This window comes from Neolamprologus brichardi, chromosome 2, assembly GCF_056152115.1.
Source record: "Neolamprologus brichardi isolate AB-2024 chromosome 2, ASM5615211v1, whole genome shotgun sequence".
NCBI lineage: Eukaryota > Metazoa > Chordata > Actinopteri > Cichliformes > Cichlidae > Neolamprologus > Neolamprologus brichardi.
This window is the reverse complement of record NC_142105.1, coordinates 30,906,416-30,929,895: the sequence shown is the minus strand read 5'-3', so window position 1 is coordinate 30,929,895 and position 23,480 is coordinate 30,906,416. Positions and strand designations below refer to the sequence as shown.

Sequence of the window (23,480 nt, the reverse complement as noted above, 5' to 3'; positions counted from 1 at the left end):
CTGGTCCTTCTGTTGTTCCTCATCTCTCAGCTTCGATGTGAGTAAGACTATTAGTCTATTCCTTCGGTTTCAGGAAACTGAAGCAGAGACCTTCTTTCATTTTTGTGCTTGCATTGCTGTTGCTTTGCATTAGCCAAAGTATCTCTGGTCTCTTCTGTTTCACTACAAGCTGGTTGATGAGGCACAAGAGGCTTGTGCAGCTCCCTCAACTGAAGATAGCATCATATACGACAAATTTAAAGGTACCAGCGTTGGTACCTGAGGCTGCTCTCTTGTAAAATGAAGAGAACCTCTTTTCAAACCATTTTTAAGTTTGCTTTGACAGATGGGATGCACCAAGCAAAGTTACTGGCTTTCAAACACTAAGTGAGCTGATGTTGTTTGAACAGTTCGAGAGCTGTGTCTCCGAGCAGATTGTGCTACATTTGAATGAATAAAATGTAACCACTCTACAGCAGGCTAAAGTTCTGCTGCAGAAATTTGCCTTGACCTACAAGAGTATTTGTGTGAGTAAATGTGAAAGATCCAACTGTGAGCATACGTAGAAAAATGCTGCATTTTAGCCCCAATAAGCTAAAGGTGGTCCACCAAGTCCAAAGCCAGAGAAACAATGTTAATACTGTCATAAAGCAGGGCATGCCATTGCTGTCTGTCTGTCTCTCAATCGTAAAAGCAGCAACTTCAGCAAACAAGGCAAGTAAAAGCTGTTGATTAAAAAAAGGGAATTCTTCTGAGAGCCTTTGTTGAGCTAGATGAACCGGATGATTGCTTTAAACCATGCATCTTTGCCGGATCTGTGTCATTGACAGGATCAGTAGTCAGGAAAAATATTAAGCAATACTGGCGGCTCAGTCTCTCGGATCTTCTTCCACCTAGCACAGAGACTTCCTGTAATCTAAGCTCCTCAGTAAGATGTATAGTGATGGCTTTGCATTAGTTTTACTTTTCAGATTTGACTTTATTTAAAAAGTAATTGACTCCATTTAGCATTTGTATACATTTTAATGTTGAAATCCAAAAGTATTAATACACAATAACTTCAAACTATTTGATATTTGTAAATAAGCAGCCTGATATTCCTGTGTCACCTGATTGTCCCATACCTGCAACTCCTAAAATCCTGTGTGCAGATGTCAGTAAAGTTGTGGTTTCAATACTTCAGCATATATCTAGCTCTGTAGAACTGGAGCAAGAACACAGGTGGAGTTACACTTACCCCTTTTATATTAATTAACACTGTTTCTGTGCAGTTTGGCACACAGTCTGTCTATTAGTTAAAGGTACTGTGGCTGTATCTTCAAGGGAAGAAAAAGACATGAATGTGTAAAAAAACTTCACTCACAGATGGATGTATGAGAGACAGTACTGGAAAGAAAGATGAGCGAATATGTAGATCTGTACACAACCTGCTGCTTAGATATTTGGTTATTTTATGTCGTGAGACGTCTTCAAAATAAAACAATTGTATGTTTGTTTTTCAAAGATTGTGTGAGAATAATGTACAAGTGCATGAACAAGTACAGCTCACAGTAATAGTCTATCCTAGCTTGTGCAGGGCAGCCTGTGGTGTCCAATGTCTCTGTGAGGTTAGGTCAAAGGTCAGGTGGTAGTCTTCAGTTTGAATTTAAGCTGATGACTATCTTTAGCTTCACTTCCTAAATTCCATCTTTAGATTAGCTTTATACAGCTAAAAGGTAGAAAGCGGCATAGCTGCTATATGAAGTCAACAAACGATTCTTTACCTTCATAAACATCTATTTTGAATAAAATGCAACAGAAATATATACCGTATTTCCCAGACTACAAAGCGCACCTGAATATTAGCCGCACAAGCTAAAATCAGGGGAAAATCCTGCCGCACCTGACTAAAAGCCGCAGGTGTTTCAATGTTGACTTATCATATGTAAGAGAATATGCACAAAGGGAATTGTCAGGAAAGAGATGGCTGTTTGGAGACACACCCCTTTTATTAATATTTTGAAAAACAAGTTATGGGTACATATTTGCATAACTTTTTAGGTATATGTACAAGTAGCGGTAATTACAAGTACGAAACATGTACTGTGCTTCATAAATGAGTAACAAATGTAGTACATAACAATAACCTACAGCACACCAGAAAAATAGATTGCCGCTCGTCATCCACGCCTCCCGCTGAACGCGTAGCGCTACTTTGAAGTTTGTTTTTCGCGCTACTTGTACGGCACTATGTTGCCTGGCGGATGGACATGTGACCAACATACCACTCTTGAACCCCGATACTGTGTGTCTGGTCACATGCCCTTCCGCCAGGCAACGTAGTGCCGTACAACAGTGGAACAAACAAAAAAAATCGTCTTACGATATGACAAAAATCATGGACAATCCATAGAAAAGCCGCACCTGACTAAAAGCCGCAGGGTTCAAAGCTTGTGCAAAAAGTAGCGGCTTATAGCCCGACAATTACGGTAGCTTTATTTAGTCATATAAATATTCATTAAGAAACATATTCAGATCAGAACAGATTCCATTGAATTTTATGTTTTACATTACACTGATGTATAAAAGTACGTGGAAAATTGACATGGAAAATATTCATGCCCTTTTTGGGCATGAATATTTTTTGAGTACAGCAGTAGCTCGCACTAACCAGATGCTTTATTGGGGTATACCTTGATAGTAGCAGGTTGGACTCCCTTTTGCCTTCAGAACTCACATAATTCAACAAGGTTGGGGAACATCTATCAGAGCTTTTGGTCCATATTGACCATACATACATGATGTCAGTCTCCTGTTCCACCACATCCTAATGGATTAAGACCTGGTGTCCGTGGAAGCCGTTTGTGCTTTGTTATGTTCAGGTTAGGATGGTTAGGAGGACACCACTGATACAAGACGTGTTGTTTATGGCAAATTCTCACCTAGCAACATTTTCCAATATTCTTTATTTATCTATTTTTTTTCTAGCTGACAGTTGTGGCCCCAGCTGTGATCCTCTGCTGTTGTATCTACTTCAAGGTTCAACATGTTGTGTGTTCAGAGGTGCAGTTCTGCATACCTTGTTTGTAACAAGTTTTGTTTGAGTTATTGTTGTCTTTCCAGCGGCTCCAAGAAGTCTGACAATTCTCATTTGACCTCTGACATAAACAAGGCATTTTCACCCAGAGAACTGCAGCTCGCTGGATATTTTCCCCGTTTCGGACTATAAACCCCAGAGATAGCTGTGCACAAAAATCTTTGTAGATCAGCAGTTTCTAAAACACCCAGACCAGCAGACACAGATGCAAAGCAAAATTCTTTACTATAAGAGTTGATCTTGTATTGGATTTAGACTTGTCAGGTAGAGAGAAGTCACTTTTAAATAAAAATTTTGCTCAACCATCAGTAACAATAAATTTTCACCACTTCCATTTCAGCAACTACTCTGTGTGGGGATATGAGGATACCTTCTTTTTTTTTTTCAAATGATTGTCTTTAGGCGTTTTTTTCTTTTATTGGACAGTGACCTGGAAGACTGGAAAACAAGCAGTCAGAGGCGGGGTGTAAAATGCAGTCGGTTTCTCAGCTGGAATTAAGCTGAGGACGTTTTAGTTATGTTGCATGCACTGTATCCACTCACTGTTGGGATGCTTATATAACACACAGAGATAATAAACACAGTGACAGTGTGGCGTACTACAATATGTGTAGAAAATAATGAGGTAAAGTAAGGAGGCTCATTTGCGCGACTGTGGATATTTGCATCTATATGGAATTAGGTTATTGCAGCATGTTCGCGTGTCTGCATGTACATAAGAGTTTGTGTAAGTGAGGCTGCTCTTTAGTCAGCTGGTCATCAAACTGCTCTGCCCACACATGGCTTCACTCCTCCACATTCAGACACAGTGATGAGTCACATGCTCCATTCTTACACTTTTGTTCTTACAGCGTCTTGTTGGGACATACTGACTCTTATCTCTCCGTCTCACACATGCACACAGACTTTGAGTCCCCGTTTCAATGAGAGGTGCACATTCTTGAAAGACGTGTTTAAAACGTTTCACCTCCAAACTGTTTTGCAGCCCATTTTTGTCCTGACTGTGAACTGTGCGAAGTTGATGAACTCTTCTGCAACCTCTTTATGTCAACACTGCAGTAACCAGGCCCTCACTTGGCATCAGCAAAATTGTCTCAGCGCATTCTTGTCAAACGGCTGCCACTCAACGGCTGACCGTGGGACATGAGCCAAGAAGTGATGAGAAGACTTCAGAAGAAGGGGGGAGGAGTTAAAGAGTACGCTGAGACTTACTCGCTTTTGATTGAATTTCATGCTGCCTAACAATTAATGGCAAATGCTTGATTAGCCCTGCCCATGCATGTAGTTTTGGGGGATCCCTGTTTCCTAAAAGTCTAGAAAAAGAACTTGTGTGGCTCCGGGGAAAATCTGATGTAGACATTAATGCTCCTAAGTTTTTTTATTAGCACCACTGGTGGCTTTATGGTGTCGTTATTATTAGCTGTTCTTTATGTTTAGCTGTCATGTTAGCACATGCTAATCAAAGATGGTTACCATGGTTACACTATTCTTGGATAATAACTATATTATTAGCTATATTATTAACTATAGCTCTGACCATTCTCCTCTGACCTTTGGCAGAGAACTGCTGCTCACTTGATATTTTCTCTTTTTCAGACCGTACTCAGTAAAGACGACCACCCGAGAGATGGTTGTGTGGGAAATCCCAGTAGATCATCAGTTTATAAAACACTCACTCGCAGTCCAGCAACCATAACAGATTCAAATTCAGTTAAATCACATATTTTTTTTCCAACCCAACATAGCAGTAAAGCATCCTGGTACTGCAACTTCTGCACGCGTGTCTATTTCACACTTAGGAGAAGCAAAGCATGACATCCACGTGGTGGGCCAGGGTGTCTGTTACATGCTTTGCTGTGATATCGAGTTGTTTTTTTCCATTTCTGATGCTCATGTGTTGAAGTGGCCAAATTTGCTAATGCAAAAGTTTATAAATTCTCCCATCAGTCAGCTAGAGCAGCGGTCCCCAACCCCCGGGCCTCGGACCGGTACCGGGCAGCGAGAGTTGAGGCTCAGGTGTGAAATGTATGGTTTTCAGCGTTATTTTGTTATCGTTTTTATCGTTAACTCGGTTTTCCTGGGTCTTTTCACGTGTGTTATGAATAAATTTTCTTTTTTTCGGTACCGGTACTAGTTGAAAATCTTGTTGTCTTTCACTGACTTTGCATTTTATTCATGATGAATGATGCAAGAATTGTAGTTATAGAGGCGGGTAACTATTTATTATTTCTTATATTTAAGTTACTATTACAATTGCACCATTGTCTACAGATGGTCTCTGTATAAGTCGTCTACCCATCTTTAAGAGTCACTTAAAAGGGCGGCTGAGGGACACACAAACATGTAATCATGTTTAATAATCATGCTTTATATTGGACGGGAAAAAGAGTTAGTGTATTACAAAAAGGGAAACAACTGTTAGTGCAATGGGTGAACGCAATATCACGACGGTCAGGGCATGTACAATACTGGGGTTTGTGCAATATAATTGATGTGTTTTCGTTATTGTTATCTATACTGTCCTCTGTGTCCACTCTCCTTGTCATTGTTTGTTCTAGTATAATGTGATCACTGTTTTTGTCCTTGTATTATGAATAAATCTTCCTTTTTTTCGGTACCGGTACTAGTTTTATTTTGTTGTATTTATCCGCGACACCTTAAAGGCCGGTCCGTGAAAATAATGTCGGGCATAAACCGGTCCGTGGCGCAAAAAAGGTTGGAGACCGCTGAGCTAGAGTGAACTACATGTATTGATTCATTAATATGTGTAGAAGTCTTGGCGTAAAACCGAGTTTCAAAGCAACGAGATCTTAAAATCACGTGTCGTGTAAGTGATCTGTGACACTGACAAATAACAACGTGCAGGATGTTTTTCTTTCTTTTTTTGTGACACACTCTTGTCAGGTAGTATGATAAATTATAATGTTAGACACAGACTTGATGATGTACTTAGTCAGTACCTGAGTCATGTAGTTCAGCAAGAAGATAAGAAGAACACTTGCAAATATGGAGACATAGCTTCCATGTAAACAGACGACTCCCACCCCCACATTTTTACCCGCTGTACCCCTGAGGACAAAAAACAGACGTCTCCCCAAGTGCCGGTGATTGATCGGTGGATTCTTTAACGCATCCAAAGCAGTTAGACGACTGAGAACTTACAAAGATGTAGAGATGACAAAGTAAAAAAAAAAGAAAGTCTTTTGCTGTAATGTTTGTTGTGGTCCAAGTGAAGGGAAAAAAAATGCTTATTATAGTTTTCTTTTCCTCGCAGATATTCAAGAGTGTTACGAGGTGACCTTGCAACTGAACACAGAACAAACTGTTGTGAAAGAAGACAACAGGCGCGATGTGTGGGAGGTAAATTTCCTGCTTTACATTATCGATTTCAAGAAAATAAGCTTAATGTTCACACGTGCTGTTGTGCGCTTTGCTGTTACTCGGTAGGCAACGCTAGATGTCATTACCTGTGTCCCTCGCACTCCTACACGGATAACATGTCGCCATGAGTCACAGTAGCTATGACTTCAACCTGGTGAGTGAGTGTCAGACAGAGGAAAAAGTTGGACGGGGGCACCCATGGGTAGAGGGAGAAGAGGAAATTAGACAGAGTCAAAAGAGCGCTGATTACTATTTGCTCATCAGTGGGAGTCAGCCAAGTGTTTATAGTCGTATGGTTATTTAGAATATTTTAAGTGTGGGACGCAGAATGAAGGGAGGTTTTATGTAGGCCTAAATGTTTTTAAATGTACAGCATCGTGCAGGCAAGTGATGTAAAACAAATCCACACATTCTGGACACTTTTTTGTCACTTATCCCCTAATGGCCTTTAGATGGGTTGGAACTGCTCACTTGATGTCACTTGTGTGCTTTAATGTTGCTTTGCAACTTTCCTTGAGCTATGCCAAAATGTTAATGAAATTGATCTTTGGCTGACTTCAATAACTCATTAGCTGAATGGCCTTTGTTCTTTTTCTTTGTAGCCAAGAGAGATATCCCATATGGAAAAGAAATAGTAAAAACATATATGATTTACTCATGAAAGTGGCCACTTTCTCATTACTTTCATTTTTTTTTTTAGTAAGTATCCAAAACATACAAGTTTCATTATATAATTTTTCAAGGGATCTTATATGTGTTTTCACTCTTGTATGCTTTTCATACAAGTTTCATACAAGACAGATACAAACTTTATAAGATTTATATATATCTTTTCCATATGGGATGCTATAGCGTCTGTATAATAATGATGATATGAGTGTGCCTACACATTTGTTTGCAGTTTGAGTCCCCACGCAGGCTGGCGTGGAGAAAACATGATTTCAATTTCAGCGCCAAATTTTTAAATGTAATTTAAAAAAATGTAATTTGAGGCACAATGGCTAGCTTCCATCCTTTTAAGCAAAGAAACCAGATTCTTGACCTGAAATGTCAGACTAATAAAATTACACTGGCCTGAAATACTCTTCAAAGACACTGTTGTCGTTTAATCCAGCTAATTAACATGCTTAGTAAAACCAAGACTGTCTTTCACCTTGCGAGTGTGGAGCAGTTTACGGATAGATTATTAGGAGATGATTTCAGATCTGCTCAAACATCAACTGAATGAGCACTTACTTTGCCTTTAGATGACTGGAGTCTTGGTAGCGTTGAAAGACGACCATTAGCTGCCATCAAAATACTTCAGAGGTGACAAAAGCCCACTCAACGTTGGTTTTAAAGCTTTTCTCAGTTTTAATGTATTACAAAATATAATGTGTGGTTTTGAATTCATTGGTGAGCTACAGAGAGGAAGTATGCTGGAAAATACAGACTTGTTCCCTCTGCCAGTCATCACAAGCCATCATGGCAAACTCGAGAGGCGTTTGAGTTTACATATGACTGTTTGTTTTGACATAGACCACAGATAAGATCAGACTTAGGTCATCTTTAGCAGATATAGTATCTTTAATCTCCATATTCACCTTTATAAAGTATTTACTTCGACCGAGCTGCCTGACTGAAACACTGATTCCCTAATTTTGCTCAGGACCCATTTTACCATAAATGGGGATCCTTCATAGTTTATTTAGCTTTAGTGCTTTTTTCTGTTTATTGTTTTCTGCTGATTAATTTGCTGCCTGATGCAGCTTCTTTGCTGTTTATTATGTACTAAGTGCTGTCCCAGATCCCATGTTACACAGTTTTCAGTGTAAAAAAAGGGAGATATGTCAATATGGGGTTTATACAAATAAATTAAGCAGTCCAAAAAAGAGCCAACTCTGTAGAAAAGACATTAAATTGTAAACGGTGATTTATGTATGACAACTGATGGCTCACACTATACCTCCTAGATCAGCGGTCTCCAACCTTTTTTGCGCCACGGACCGGTTTATGCCCGACAATATTTTCATGGACCGGCCTTTAAGGTGTTGCGGATAAATACAACAAAATAAAACTAGTACTGGTACCGAAAAAAAGAAAATTTATTCATAACACACGTAAAAAGACCCAGGAAAACCGAGTAAACGATAAAAACGATAACAAAATAACGCTGAAAACCGATAAAACCCCTGAAAACTATACATTTCACACCTGAGCCTCAACTCTCGCGGCCCGGTACCAAACGACTCATGGACCGGTACCGGTCCGAGGCCCCGGGGTTGGGGACCGCTGTCCTAGATGACTCATTTTAAAAATAAGCATAGAATTTTTTTCAGGATGGTCGTCACATTTCTGATGCACTCCAGCTGCTCTTTGTGTTTGGTGTGATGGGATCAATAATAACTTTCATCCACAGTCCAATAATTCGATTGATGCTGTTTCAATGAATGCACATGGGGTTTTACATCATGTAGGACTTTTTTCGGTGCCTTTTGGTTTATGTAAAGGAAGGTGAGAGTAATTCAACATTCACATGGGAACTAAGGTTTAATCTAACATTATTCCTTTATGCTTAACAGCCCTTCCCCCAAGTCAATCACTTAATGTCAGTGTGTTTTTTTTGAAATTTTCATAACTCTGAACTGGATTATGGCTGGTCAGTTGAACAGAGGAACTGCACTAAACTTGTCATCCACTTGATTGTATTGAACTGACGCTGCAGAGCAGAAGACTGTTTCTTTTACAATCATCTGTTCCAAAAAATAGTCATTTTTAAAAATTAACCGTGCTTTCTTACAATCTTCCCCCTTGCTGGGCAGTTAAAAAAGTAGCCCTGGTTTGAAATCACTGGATTATTCAAGCATAAATTGTTGCTTATTGCAGGGCCATGTGTTCAAACTTTGTCACTCCCCATGGTAGAGGATCTAAACCATAAATTATGACTGTGGCTTGAACTTTAGTCCAACATCCTAAGCTCGTCTCGGTGCATCTGTGATCCACCCTGTTCAGCTTCTAATTCAGTGCAACATGCCTCTTGATCCATCCCCCCATCCTTCACTGTCTGGATCCCAGCTGCTTGTGAGGCCTATAGGCACAGTCCTGGAAAGAGAGAAGCTGCTGGAAGGATGCAGCAGTCATAGTGGGAAGTTTAAGGGAGAGAAAGAGAGCTGCTTAATGGACACCCGACGAGGTGCTCATCAGTATTCTAGCCATGCGATCACCTGAGTGGAGGATGGGAGGGAAACTAAATGAGTCTGCAAATTCCCTGCTTTGGTGCAGAGTAGCAGGTGAGAGTGGAGAATGGCTCCTTTGGAAAATAAATAAAAGAAACCATAAGAGAACAAGTTAGTTTCATGTGATTGATTTCATAGTGGTTATTTAATGTTTTGGTTCCAAGACAAGTGTGATGTCACTAGTTTGGTTTTATTGGGATATAATCATGAAATATCAAAAGAATAGAATTTAAATATATCATGAATTCCCAGTGTTATAGGACTTGAAGTAATTAATTGAATGACTGCACCAATTTGCAGATGTCTGGCTATGTGTGTTGTGCAAAAGGCATACTGTTAGCTTTCAGCATTAGAAGGGTCTGCCAGTGTCAGCTGACCTGCCTGTCCTAAATGTGGAGAAGGTGCCATCAAAGGACTCACTCACTGAGCCTCACTAATGTAAAGAAAATGTGAGAAGACTGCAAACTTCACATTGATGTAATTCTGATGGTTGAATTTTGCTTTCCAACTCTCTTACTGTTGGTTACATAGATGCCAGGTACAGCTGCCCGCATGCTTCAGGGTGTGGGTGTATATATATTATCTTTTCAACTTGAGCAAAAGAGGAGCTTTCATTTTAATTTAAAGCCATCAGGAGAGAGTTAAGAGCTTTTATTTGAAAAGGAATTTGAAAAATTGGTGGAAACATGTGGTTGCAGATTTGCACAGGTGATGGCCTGCTCTAAAGGCTGCCCTCTGCTGTCAGTTAAGGGTCTTTATTCAGTCTATGTCCAGGCTTAAGACACTGTGTTTAGTTTCCTCATATAATATATTTGCTAAACTTTGGCTGTCTTGTGTCTTGCGCCCTTTTTACAACAAACAGTGCTGTGCTGCATTTTTTTCTTAACTTTCTGATTTTCCAAAGCTACACTCTCTCTTCAACACAATGTTATTTCACAAGATTGGGAGTCACTCCTGACTGTTTTTTAAATTTAAAAAGTATTTAAAATTATTACATAAAAGGTTTTAAATAAGCAAACTTGTTTCCTTGCAGAAATCTAAGAACACTAATAGGATACATGTGCTCATTTCTCTTTATGATACAAGAGCTAGTAGGTGACTATTTTTTTTAGCATAAACCCTGAAGATAGCTAAAATAGCTAGCCTGGTATTGTTAAATGTCTGTCAGAAGTCCTGCTTAGGGTTCAGGAAGCGTCTTTGACAGACTAAATAATTTAAAAAGACAAAAGAAGGTAAAAAAAAAAAAAAGTATATACTGTATTGGTAAACTGTAGAGGTGCTGGTAGGCTGATAAATTTATACTTGAGACATAGCTAGATTAGCTGTTAGCTCGTTATGCTAAACTAAGCTAGCTTGTTCGTACTAGCTCTGTCGGTGTTGTCAGATTATTTACAAATGCAGTTAATGTCATGTTTAGGATCAGTAATGTTATGTTTGGATTACAAGACATGTAATCTACTCTGAATACCTAATACAGAAAACATAATACTTTGTTTAAAAAATAGATGCACACTTCAAAATTTCGAGTTCTGCAATTGTTTTCGAAAAGATTTCAGAGTGATTTTTTCATATTTAGCATTTGCTGTTGGTTAAATTAGTACTACAGTTTGTAAATCTGTATAACATATTACACATCTTTTTCATAGGATCTATATAATAATAATATATTCAACAAAACTCACTATCTTTGTTAGACATGTCTGTTCAACTTCTCGCTAACACAAATCTCTAGTCAGCCAACATGGCAGCAACTCAGTGCATTTAGAAATGTAGACATGGTCACGATGACCTGCTCAAGTTCAACCTGAGCATCAGAACGGACAAGAAAAGTGATTTTAAGTGACTCTGAATGTGTCATGGTTGTTGTTGCTGGGCGGGCTAGTCTGAGCAATTTCAGAAACTGCCGGTCTACTGGGATTTTCCCAGACATCTCTAGGGTTTTACAGAAAATGGTCCAAAAAAGAGAAAATATCCAGTGAGCAGCAGTTCTCTGGGAGAAAGTGCATTGTTGATGTCAGAGGTCAGTGGAGAATGACCAGACTGCTTCAACAAATTATGCAGAAGAGCATCATTTACCTATATACTTAATGCCATTTGAAAATTAATGTATATGATTATCTTTTCTGGTATCCACAAGCGTGTCCATGTTATTGCAAGACAATATTTTTACGTTACTTGTCTGAAAAACAAATACTATATGTGTCCCCTGCAGAATCAAGAGGGACAGAGTGTGTCCCGGGTCCGAGTGACCAGCAGGAGCAGCCCTCAAAAAGTGGAGCGAGTTTCTGGCTTGGTGGCTCGTTCTCATGTCGACGTGCCAAAGGTGAGTTACGCAAAGCAAAGATTTGCTTCCATGGACTGTCATGAACTCAACGTTTGCTCAGTGATCCCATTAAACATCAGAAAGACGATACTGTGACGCTGATGATGTGATGCTTACAAAATTTCCACGACAGTTATTGAGCTTTTTATTATGGTAATACTGAACACCGTGGTTAATAGTATATCATAAAACACTTAAAGGCCTAAAATATGTGGTCATATAATTCACCATGCTGAGGATCTCACTGTAGCTACGGGCTGATTTTAAAAAGATTTAAATAAGTAATTTAAGACTGTGCAATATATGCTGTCCCTGAATCAGCGTTTTCTTAGTCACTCGTTATTCACTATGATAGTTCTTTTTTTCCACACAGTTTAATGTCAGACTACCGTACTTCACAGTAAAAAGCAAAGTAAGCTCATTTAAACATTTTATGGTTGATTTCAGTAACGTGATCTGCCCCGTTGTACATTCTTCATTTCTTAATATACTCTTTCCACCACGTCCCACAACACTGGACTCAGAGTCACCCTCCCAAAACATAATTATAACACATTCAAAGAGAAACACAGTTCTCTGTATCAGCAGTTTAATAGAGCTCATCGTATCAGTGTTAGCTCAACATCTTAAGGATGCAGTCATTGATTTCTTGTCCACAGTCTCTAAGTTTGGACTATCCCTAACCCGACGACATTTGACTCCTGGAAAACGTTCACTGGTTCCTGAAAGCCATCTTTAATTGCTCTGCTTAGTTTTCTAGACAGTACGGTGAGAGGTGAAACTTCTCCCACCAGAGAAAGATTTGCTCTGGTGTCTTCTTAACCAATATCAGTTGTTGACCTCTTGGTATACATGCAACTTTTACTGTAACAAGTGAGCATGCCTTGACAAAAGTTACAAAATGCATTAATTTATCATATAGCCTGACTATAAACAGGGTTATTTTTTTAACTTTTTTTGCTGCATGAGTATGACTCAACCTTGGATGTCAGTCCTTCTTATGAGTTAACAAAAGTGCAGCACATGTTGTCAGATAGATAGACAAAAGCCCAAAGTACTATTTGTTTAACTAGCTTGCTATGAGGTAAAAGGCAAATACCGCCCTCATGTCTGTCTATTAGATGTGAGGTTTACTTTGGTTTCGGACTAGAAACAGTGGGAAAAAACTTGTCGAAATGTCACAAAATCCATATTACCAACATGTATAAATTTCACAGATTAACACCTTCTCTTTGTTTGATCTCCAAGTGAAAAAAATTGTAAAAACTACATTGTGTGGATTATGATTTTTGTTTGGATAGAAAAAATTAAATGTGCTGTTTTCAGTCCTGCTAAAAGAAGCTAATTACCTGGCACCTCTTGTTTTATTGTGCTGTAACTTTTGGCAAGACAGCAGATAAGCTTCTTGCCAAAGTGATACCAAAACGATGCTTCTCCAAATGCCAAGCGGTCTCTTTAAAGGATTGTGGCTCATCTGATGCTTACACGAGCAACATGCTCAGTCCTCATCTTTCATGTGAGAGATATGTCTCAGTAGGCTGCCATGTTCCTCGGTGCTTTTAAAGGCCGCCGTGTTCACACGCATTTCCCCATTACAGCACGGCCAGAGGCACATGGCAGCACAGTGGCTGCAGGCGTTGGCTTTTGAGCTGAGCCCAGAACTAGTGCAGTAGGTGTGTGTGTGGGTGTGTGGGTGTATGTGAGGGGGGCGTTTGGATTAGTGGATTTGGACCGGGTAAAAGATGAGGTGATGCAGGCTGTGGCTGCGAGCACATGGATTCATTGTGCTTGTATGATAATGCCTGCATAATAAAACAGTGACAGCACAGGTTGATTCTGGTATGGATAATATGGATCTGGCTGCGTATGTGTGTGTGTGTGTGTGTGTGTGTGTGAGACTCCCTCTTTCACATGAAGGAGGGAGATGAGGAGGCGCAGGGGAAGGGAGGGACTGTAAGGGAGAGAATGGGGGTGTAAAGAGAAAGCTATAGTGGGGGAGGCTGGAGAGAGACAGCAAGGCGGCTGAGAGGCAAGGGCCGGTGCAGTGCAGAGCTGGAACGGACACCCAGAGCTCAGCCTTCCGCGGGTTGCCATGGAAACCACATTCCTCCCCCGCCTGCATCCCTACAGACTGCTCTGACTCTCTTTCTCTCTATATCTATCTCTCCCCTCGCTCTCCTCTATGTTTTATCCCGTCTTTTTCATTCCTCTTTTAATTTGCCTCTTTGTTTTCTTTCTCCTCTCTCCCTCCATCTCGCTCTCTTCTGCTGTCACGCCGTACATGCTTTGAGCACATTCGTGATGATGCACACTCAGCAAGCACAGTGATTTCAGAAGCGTTGCACTCTGTGGCAAGGTGGATGGGTAATTACACAGTTTATTTTGCATTCCCATGCACTCACGGATGCATAAGCACTTTGTTGTTTTCTCAGCATCTCTCTGTTTTTCTTCTCTCTATTTTTACTTCCCCTTCTGTTCAGCACCATGCTTCAGTAATGCCCCCTCTAGTCATCGCATTTCTGCCCACACACAGGGCACCTTAGCTCGGTTTCTCCTCTGTTACGGCATCTGTAGTGGACCTCAACCACCTTCACCACATTTTATCAGCTACTTTCACCTGATCCTATAACCTCCTACTTGAACCAACCCCCCCTTTTTCTTATTGCTCTTTTTCCTCCCTCTTCTTTATGCGTGTACCAAATCTGCATAAACACCGTTCCTTATCCTTGCAGCTCTGATAAAATCTCTCACTCTCCTCTTTTCCTGTCTCCTTCATTTATCTCCATGTGTATGCTTCTCTCTCTCATTATTCCATCAGTTGGAGTTTCATGTGTGTGGTGGAGCAGCTGTTCTCCGCCACTAAGGCCTATTAATAGGAGTCTTAGGCATGTAGCCTCAGTTTTCTGCTTCTGAAATGCTGGGAGAGCATTGTGGCGAATCTAAATGATCTCACTCATTTGAATTAGATTGACTGACTTGCTGTCTCCTCACCCTGTGCGAATTACTTGCCTCCCATCAACACATCACCTGTCAGTGAAATATATATCTCACATATTCTTCTATAATCTGGGAATTCCTTTCAGTGGATGTAATGATACCCGAGAGACTTGTTTCTTCATCCCCTATTACAGTTGGTTAAGGCTACAGTACAAGATCTTATTATGTGTTGATTGGGAGCTGCCTCTTTAAGACTGCCTCACTACCGATTGTCCTTTTATGGTGCTAAATCCGGTCAGGTGACGAAGGAGCAGTCACACAGCTTCTCTGAGAAATGCCTAGAAATGACTGAAAAGTTCAATAGATGGTCCGTGCAGTGGTTGAGAGGGGGGGTTGTAATGCTCGTCATGATAGCGTGTGTTTGTTACAGGTTGTCCAGGTGGGTTTATGTAATAAGAGAGCCGTGAAGGCTGCTGCTGAGCTGATTGTGTCGGGAGTGCCGAAAGCTGAAATGAAGCATCTCTGTTCAAAAAGCAAATGATGTGCTCCTCCTGTGTGTCATAACTCAAGCAGAGGGTCAGAGGTCACAGTCTTAGTTTTAGCCATAAATCACCTAATGCTGTTCGCCTGAACACAATATTAACAAGGATTTTTTTACACACTCTGGACACATTTAAATCAGTTTAATTCAATTTTATTTATATAGCACCAGTTCACAGCAACAGTTGCCTCAAGGTGCTTTATATTGTAAGGTAAAGAATAAGCAAGCATTTGGCAACAGTGGGAAGGAAAAACTCCCGTTTAACAGGAAGAAACGGCAGAACCAGGCTGAGGGAGGGGCGGCCGTCTGCTGCGAACATACTCTTCGCAAAAGCTGCATTTAATCCAGGGCAATGGTATTTGATTACACTATATTCATGTGTCCTTTATCCTCCATTTATAAACTTTAAACAATCAGTACAGACAGTGCTTTATCCATCAAGACATTTCTTGCCCAGTACAATTTAATTCATGCAAAATCATTTTCCTGTATTAATTCTGTATTCTGTACTGAGACAAAAAAGCAGCTCTTAAATTGTATTTCCCATCTATAATATGGAACTGAAACAGTTTCCTTTTCTTTAAGGTACTAAAATATGTCTGCATATGTGAACTGGTCACACCTGTTCATGTGTTTGTATGTGGACGATTACCAATCTGTGGTTATTCTTTTCTTGTCCTGCCCATACCTGGATGATCTGATATCGTCGTGTTGGTGTTGTTCCCAGATCATCATGAAAATGTTGTTCCAGGTTCAACATTGCAAGTGACCAATCACATTATTGTGACGTTATTCTTTTGCGCACCAACCCATTCGTGCATTTATGAAATTCCAATGTTGCAAGGACAATATCAATTCTGCTTAGCGTTTATTAAAGGGTTAGGGTTAGGGTCCGTTGATCGGCGGACAGAGGCGGTTTCTCGCAGCTTAAGTACAGTTTTTTGTTTTACGCCGGTTTTTCCCGAAGTCGCAAAAGTATGACATCACAACATTCTGATTGGTCACTTGCAATGTTGATCCTGGAACAACCTTTAGTATGATGATCTGGGAACAACACCAACACGAGGATATCAGATCGTGCCCCATACCTACCTTTATATATGTATGTATAAAGGTAGCTTCTTACTGCACACCCCATGATTGCAGTGTGGACAGTTGATAAGAGAGACAGGAGAGAGGGGCTTTAGTAAAGCATGCTTGCAACATGTGATCTGTCATGTGTGTTGTGATCGATATGCTTACATTGGTCTTCCAGGCTGCTGCTTCAAAGCCCCGCCTCGCCGCTCTAATTCAATTCAGCGGCATATGTGGCTGCACATCCTACGATATAACTCACACAGTGGTTTCCAGCATCTGTTTAAAAATGCTTCTTTTTGCTCTTTGCTCGAAAATGAAAATCTCTGCAGGTTAGAGTGAGAGGATATCCTTATAATGAAGTGAGTTACTCTTGCATGTAATTAAGTGAGCCTGAGCCTGCTGTGTGTGCCTCCTGGTAGGGCTGCAACACAATCCAGTTCACCCTCAAAGTCCTGCTCAGTTTAACGGGAAGGTTGCACGGATAGGCATTTATACATGTCAAATTTTCAATATGGCAATATGGTGTCTATCAGCACACTTAAAAGGCTTCTTGCTTTAATGTATATGCACTGTAACATGCAGACTATGTATAAATATACCCTCTCCCCCATGCAGACACACCCAGCTCTGTTCCCCGTCACATTTCATTAATAATGCATGTATACAGGGCTTTAATGGCGACACTGTAACATTCCCTCTCAGTTCACTAAAAAAAACCTTCACCCTCAGTGTCAGGATGTTTTGTATCTAGCTGTGATCAGCCCACGAGTTCACAAGCATTTAAAATGGCTCACAAGCAGTCCTATCGCATTACTGAAAATATAACTGCCACAGATACATGAAAGCCATATAGTGGGGTTTTTTTTTTCCGCTCACACATTCTCACTCTCAATCTCTTCCTCCACCCACTTGAAAGCCCGAGCGTGTAATCGTGTTGGTTTCGTACACATGTGTTGATGTCATCATTGTGAACATGAATTAATTCCCCTATGGTTCTTATACGAGGCATCAGGAGTGCACTTTTTCCCTCGCCGTGCTTATTTTTGACCCGGTCCTGCACACGCGCAGGACTCGCCATTAAAATAATGCAACAGCGGTGCCGCTTTGAAACGAAAGAACGCTTTAAAGTAATGCAGCGCGATTCGAATGCATCCTCTGCCGAGAGCCGTGATATTGAGGCGAAAAGGGATTTTCATCTCCTGCACCTACTTCCACTGCAAGAGTATTTACAGATGTGTGCTGTGACACAGAGCCCGAGGTTGACAATTACTAGCACAAGAAAGCTGTTCAGGCTGCAGCTGAACTAAGGATGACCGTGGAGATGACCAGTGATCAGAATGACAGGGGTGCTCATTGCAAGTTGGATTTCAGCTGCATTGGTCTGATGAAAACATGGATTAGACTCAGAATTTGCGGATCAGAGGCTGAGGACTGCATTGGCAGATTGCAGACTATGACTTCCTGACCTTTTTCTCTTTAAAGTATTAAGAGGAAAAAAACCACACACACACACAATGTTTTATTGTGTTTTGATTAGGGAAGAAGTGCCTTTTCACTCAAGGCAGGAAGCAGCGAGATTTGGGTGCTGCGGTCCCTTTAAGAGCAGCTACTGAAGCGCTCAGTCCTGTTGGTGCTGCTGCTGCTGCTGATGGCGGCGCTGCGAGTTGATTGGCTGTGGCTGTCAGGGCTGAGGTGCTAGAGGGATGCTGCTACATATCTCCCCCTCCCCACCCCCTCCGTCCCTTCCTGCTTCCCTCTCTCTCTCTTTTTCTCTTGCTCTATATCGCTCTCTCACTATCTCGCTCTTGCTAGCTCACATCCCTCTGAATAATCCACATCTAGGGCAAGCTGGCTGAGAGGCGATCCAGTGCTCAGCTCCTCTCTGCAGGCTGAGAAAAGAGACAGAGAGCGAAAGACAACGATTTTCAACGCAGGAGGGGAAAAAAAGCCGTGAGATTTTGACAAGAACAGGAAGATACCAAGAATTAACGGAAGATTTTCATCTGCGGATATCATTTATTTATACATATTGTTTATATATCTATATATATATATTTGTACACACGCATATAGATATTTATATATATATACATTTATCCTTGTACATATCTGTATCTGTGCTTGTCTGTTTATATTAATATTTTTATATGTATTTGTGTGTGTAAATATATATGATATATAAACAAAAAATATCTATATATCTATGAATTTATATGCGTATCACTGTGAACCAAGAGAAGCAAGAGGAAATTTCTATCATCAGGGCTGGTCTCTGATTGTGTGGCGGTATACAATATTTTAAATATTTCCTTTGATCTTCAACGTCAAGAGGACAAAGACTACGTGCCCATTTTGTATTTTTGTTTTCCTGTCGCTGCTTCCCATCCCTCTCAGTCCGTTTTTTTTCCCCTGCGTCCGGAAGGAATAAACTGGAGAGTGACAGGATTTGACGAAAAGGGAAAATCTGTAGAAATTCCTGTGATTAGTGTTATTTCCATCGGCATTAGCGCTCTGTGAGCCGATCACAGCGTGCTGTGTGAGATCTGAGGAGGCAGCAGAGACAGAGTGCCACGCCGCTCATCTCAGCGTCAGCCCAGCCAGCACAGCCAGCATGCACAAACACCACCACTGCTGCAAGTGCCCAGAATGTTATGAGGTGACCCGTATGGCTGCCCTGCGTAGGATGGACGCCCCGTCGTATGGAGGAGACTGGCAGGCCGAGCCCTATGGATACCCACCTGGGTATGGTGGAGGCCAGACCTTACCCCCTCCAGCCTCGGGGGGAGGTGGAAGCATGGGAGGAGGAGGGGGCACTTTAGGGAGAAGTAAGGGCAAGGTTATGTCTGGTGGGGGCCCTGGAGGCCCCAACCCAAAGGGCCAATCCAAGGGTGGCCCCAAAGTAAACGGCAACAACTCCAGTGGACAAGGAGGATGGTGGCCCGAGTGCACCTGCACCAACCGGGAGTGGTATGACCAGGTAACTCCTCTTCCTCACTCTGTTACATAGCTCAGGCTCGTGGGACCTGACGAGGGAGATCAGAGGGGCTGTTGCCATAGTAAAACAGAAATGATCATGTGCCAGCTGAAGCTGTCAGTTTAAGGAAGAGAATTCAGATTTAGTATTCTTCTCGAGCCCTCTCTTTCCTAATTGTCACTTGTGTATTTCGCATCGTAGAGCAGAACAGAGCTGATCTAGCTTCACGGCACACGCATGTAGATGATCTTCATTTTTGGATTGGGCGCAGATGACTAATGCTTATAGGTTTAACACACCGAGCGTGTGTGTCGTCAAAGGCTTATGCTGATGCAGTTACCACAGGCCAAAGAAATGGTGCATTTTCATTCATGGAAGCAGCACCGAGAGGCGGTTTGCAATTATTGTGAATTAGCCCTCTGGTCGGTAACCCTGACATTACAAGCTGACTCAAAGAAATTAGATGTAAAAAACAGATTTTGTCTAATTAGCTTAGAGTGGAGGAAGGGATGATGAAATCCATCTCTGATGCCAGCCCCTGTGTTTTTTGCAGGCCATTGTGCTTCAAAGCATCACAATAGACTGTGTTGTGTAATACAAACAGAGAATGAGACGCAATCTAAATGCTGCCTGTTTCATGTGTCACACAGTGTGAATGAAACTGCCTCTTTACATGTGCACCATTTTGTGTCTGTTGCCTCCATTTATTTACATGTATTTGTAAATCCCAGTTGATGGAAGGTCAGGATAGCTTCAGGAGCACAGTCTTTAATTAAGGAAGGTGCATGTATGTGAGCATGAGATTGAGCTTGGGTGGGGGAAGGGTTGCTCGGCGAGCATGAGATTCAAGGATGCTTGCTGTGCATAAGTATGTGCCCGTGCAGTCCTGTGTTTGCGGCAAGCCACTGCATTATTTGTATTTCACCCCCTGTTGTGTCTGAGCCTGGTTTTGGAAGAAGAATAGGAAGAAGTGAGGAAGGTGAGAAGAAAATGGAGGCTGAGATTTCAGCAGCACTGTGGAGAGAGCTCCTCCTGAGCTGAGCCCTCGTATGAGCTGCAACCTGGTTGATATTAGCAGATTACTACATGGAGGAGAGGCTTTAGCTTTGAGGAGGCAAAAAAAAGAAAATGGACATTCTCTCTGTCTTGTTCGTGATCCATTTAAATCTATTCCATTGCAGCCACGTCCAGATCAGTCATGCGTATTTCATGTTTCACACATTTGAAGAGCTCAAAGCAGATGTGATTATGTAAGCATTTATTCCTTACATGGAGAATTTTACTCTCCGTCAGTGTTACCCTCTGGTTTTCCAGCGTGTTTGTTCAATATTCAACTTACAACAGGAGCAAATTAGCATCTGCTTGATGAAAAATCTCTTTCGACTGCATCGTGATTCATGTAGTGATCTTATCCTGTTGAAACAGCACCATTAATGGATAAACCCCTATGTCGAATCCTGGCTCGTGCTATCCTTTCGAAGGATCCCCGCTTTCTCGTTCTGTCGTGTGAATACATACCAGCATAAAAACTCTGCGAAAAAGCGTATCCAACCCGGCATTCATGGCTTGAATATACGAGCGTCTACATTTCTTACGTTTCTTCACTGGAATAAAAATAGCGGAATTGCGGATAATGAGTCAGGGAATGGGGCATGCAGCGGGGGTTAGTGGGGTAAAAATGCAAAGGTTAAAAAAGAGAGAAATAAGCCAATAAATGCAGGCAGCAGCCCTGAAGAAGGGGGAGGGGATTATGTAAGAGGAGGCAGTTGGTGGTGCTGTCAGAGAGAGAAGCAGGAGAGGCACTGACACTGTGGACAAGCATCTGTCCCTCCATCTCCTAAAACAGGCGTGTGAATGGCCTACATATATGCACTTCCCATCCCATCAACGAGCTATAGCACGGCATGGGTAGAAATGCACACCCACCATAACCCCCGCCCTCCTGGCCCTCCTCACCGTTGCTCATCCTAGCTAGGGAAAAGTGAACGTTCCCCCTCCCCCACTACCTATAACACAGCCAGAGAGAGCAGGGCAGTAACACACACGCCCAACATCCTTGTAGCTTATAGCTTTCATAACAACTCATGTTTTGGGGGATGCTAGCATGAAAAGTAATAACCTTGCACAGTCATTGAGAATTGTATGAGCTGGCTTTTTATAGCTGGATCATTGACATTTTTTAAATGGCTCCTGTAGCCATGAACATTTCATGCATATGTGAGGAAATTATCAGGCAACCCCAAGACATAACGATGGCACGTTAATTTGTTTTTTCTCTGTCATCTATTTAGGCAATGATTGTGTTGCTTTTGTCATGAGCTTGCTAGTTTAATTATGGATGATTTCTGCTGGGATTATAAGAACATTCTTTAAAACAAGAGCTTTTGAATTTAAATCTGAGAAAAATAGAGACCTCAGTCTACTGGGAGCATCAGTCAGAAAGCTCCCTCTTCCCCCCGCGGGCTTCAATCTGTCTTTGTGTGTTCTCCAACTCCGTGGCTATGATTAGCTTTAAATATTAATTGGATTTTACTTTATTTATTAGCATCAAGATTTCGTCCAGAACGCTTTGCCAGACCTGTTGTTTATAACTTGTCTCTGTAGTGGTTGTGGCATTTTAAATGAATGCACAGACGCGGTGGGCGTTCCATGCCAAACACTCCCATAGGTGATTACGACTTGGGAGCTTTCAGGCTTCAATCTGAAATATTGAGGCCTGGAAGTGCATATGTGTGTTCGTGCGTCTTTTTACAGTCGCATTGATTTATCGGTATCATTGGTTTCTACATCTGTCTGATGAGATTTTGTTCAGTCTGATTTGATTTGCCGTTATTGTGACAGCAACCCAGAGAGCATTAACGGATGGGATTTGCGTGTGCTCCACGTCCAGAGGTCTTGAGCTGGATCCTCTAACTGTGATCTCGAAAGGCTTAGTCTAAGGCTTGGAATTTTCCTCATCAGATCAAGGAGGGGTTTATCTATGAGCTCGTCTAAGAAAAAGAAAAGCAGTGTGTAATCTGGATGAAACAGCATTCACTATGTCCATGTGTTTCCTTAGAAATTTGGTGTAAATGTTAATGCATGATGGATAAATTGTTGTCTTAAGGCCAAGAAAGATGCCAAGTGGATTTATTTTACCAAGTGGATCATCATGGCCTGGCCATATTGGTCCATTTGATTAACCTTTATTATAATTATGAATTTATTTTATTTTCGGTTGCTACAAACGGGACAGACATGACTGGGGGATAGGACATGGAGAAAGAATGAAAGAAAGAGAGGAAGAGAAAGAAAACCAGAGGGGAGAAGAGTCGGTGAGAAAGGGGGGAAGAAAGAGAGAAAAACAAACAAAACACCTGGATCACCTGTATGGAGAAAAAAAACCCAGAAGAGAAAACAAACAAAAAAAGAGCAACATAATAAAAACAGCACCATCACAATAAACTAGCTAGCAGTAGATAACAGTAGATACTAAATATTAAACGATGTTGTGCAGCACGCAAGATAGACAGCGCACAATGTGCAGTTTTATACAAAATTTAACACACAGCTGTTCTTAAAAGTTGTGACGTTTTGCAATGATTTGCTTATAATTGAAACTATATATTTGATTAGGAATTAGTACAAAGGTAACATGAAGTTCAAACTGCAGCATTTTCTTTTATCTGTTTTTATTTTAAATGCAAACTTATTTTCAGTATGAACAACTCTAGAAGGTGAATAATAGCAGTCTACAGAGCCTTGTTGCTCTAGCATGTGATAACAATGTCTGACACTGTCTCGGTAAAATAAGGATGGCTGGATGGCAGCATTAGATGCTCTAATGGTGGTATATGTTGTTCTTCATTAAAGGTGCCTTAAACGACATGGAAACTACTCCAGCTTTTAGCCCTAATGCCCCCCATTACCAGTACTGATTTTTGAAATGTTTACTGATCAAAAGCGTTCACTCTTTTCTCCATCATCCATCATTTACA

General features: G+C 41.2%; 1 protein-coding gene across 12 annotated transcripts in view; it reads left to right on the top strand.

Annotated features, from left to right (window-relative positions):
• The window catches only part of dlg3 (discs, large homolog 3 (Drosophila)), an 87,620-nt gene that overhangs the window by 7,326 nt on the left and 56,814 nt on the right, over positions 1–23,480 (top strand). For 11 of the 12 annotated variants that reach the window (XM_006781256.3, XM_087850987.1, XM_006781255.3 and 8 more), the window contains exon 1: positions 18,373–19,506. In XM_006781256.3, coding sequence (XP_006781319.1) covers positions 19,141–19,506 — 366 coding nt within the window. In that variant the 5' untranslated portion in view covers positions 18,373–19,140. Of the gene's footprint in view, positions 1–6,329; positions 6,416–11,863; positions 11,975–18,372; positions 19,507–23,480 lie in introns of those variants that run through there. The other variant, XM_087850986.1, reaches the window with a different exon arrangement.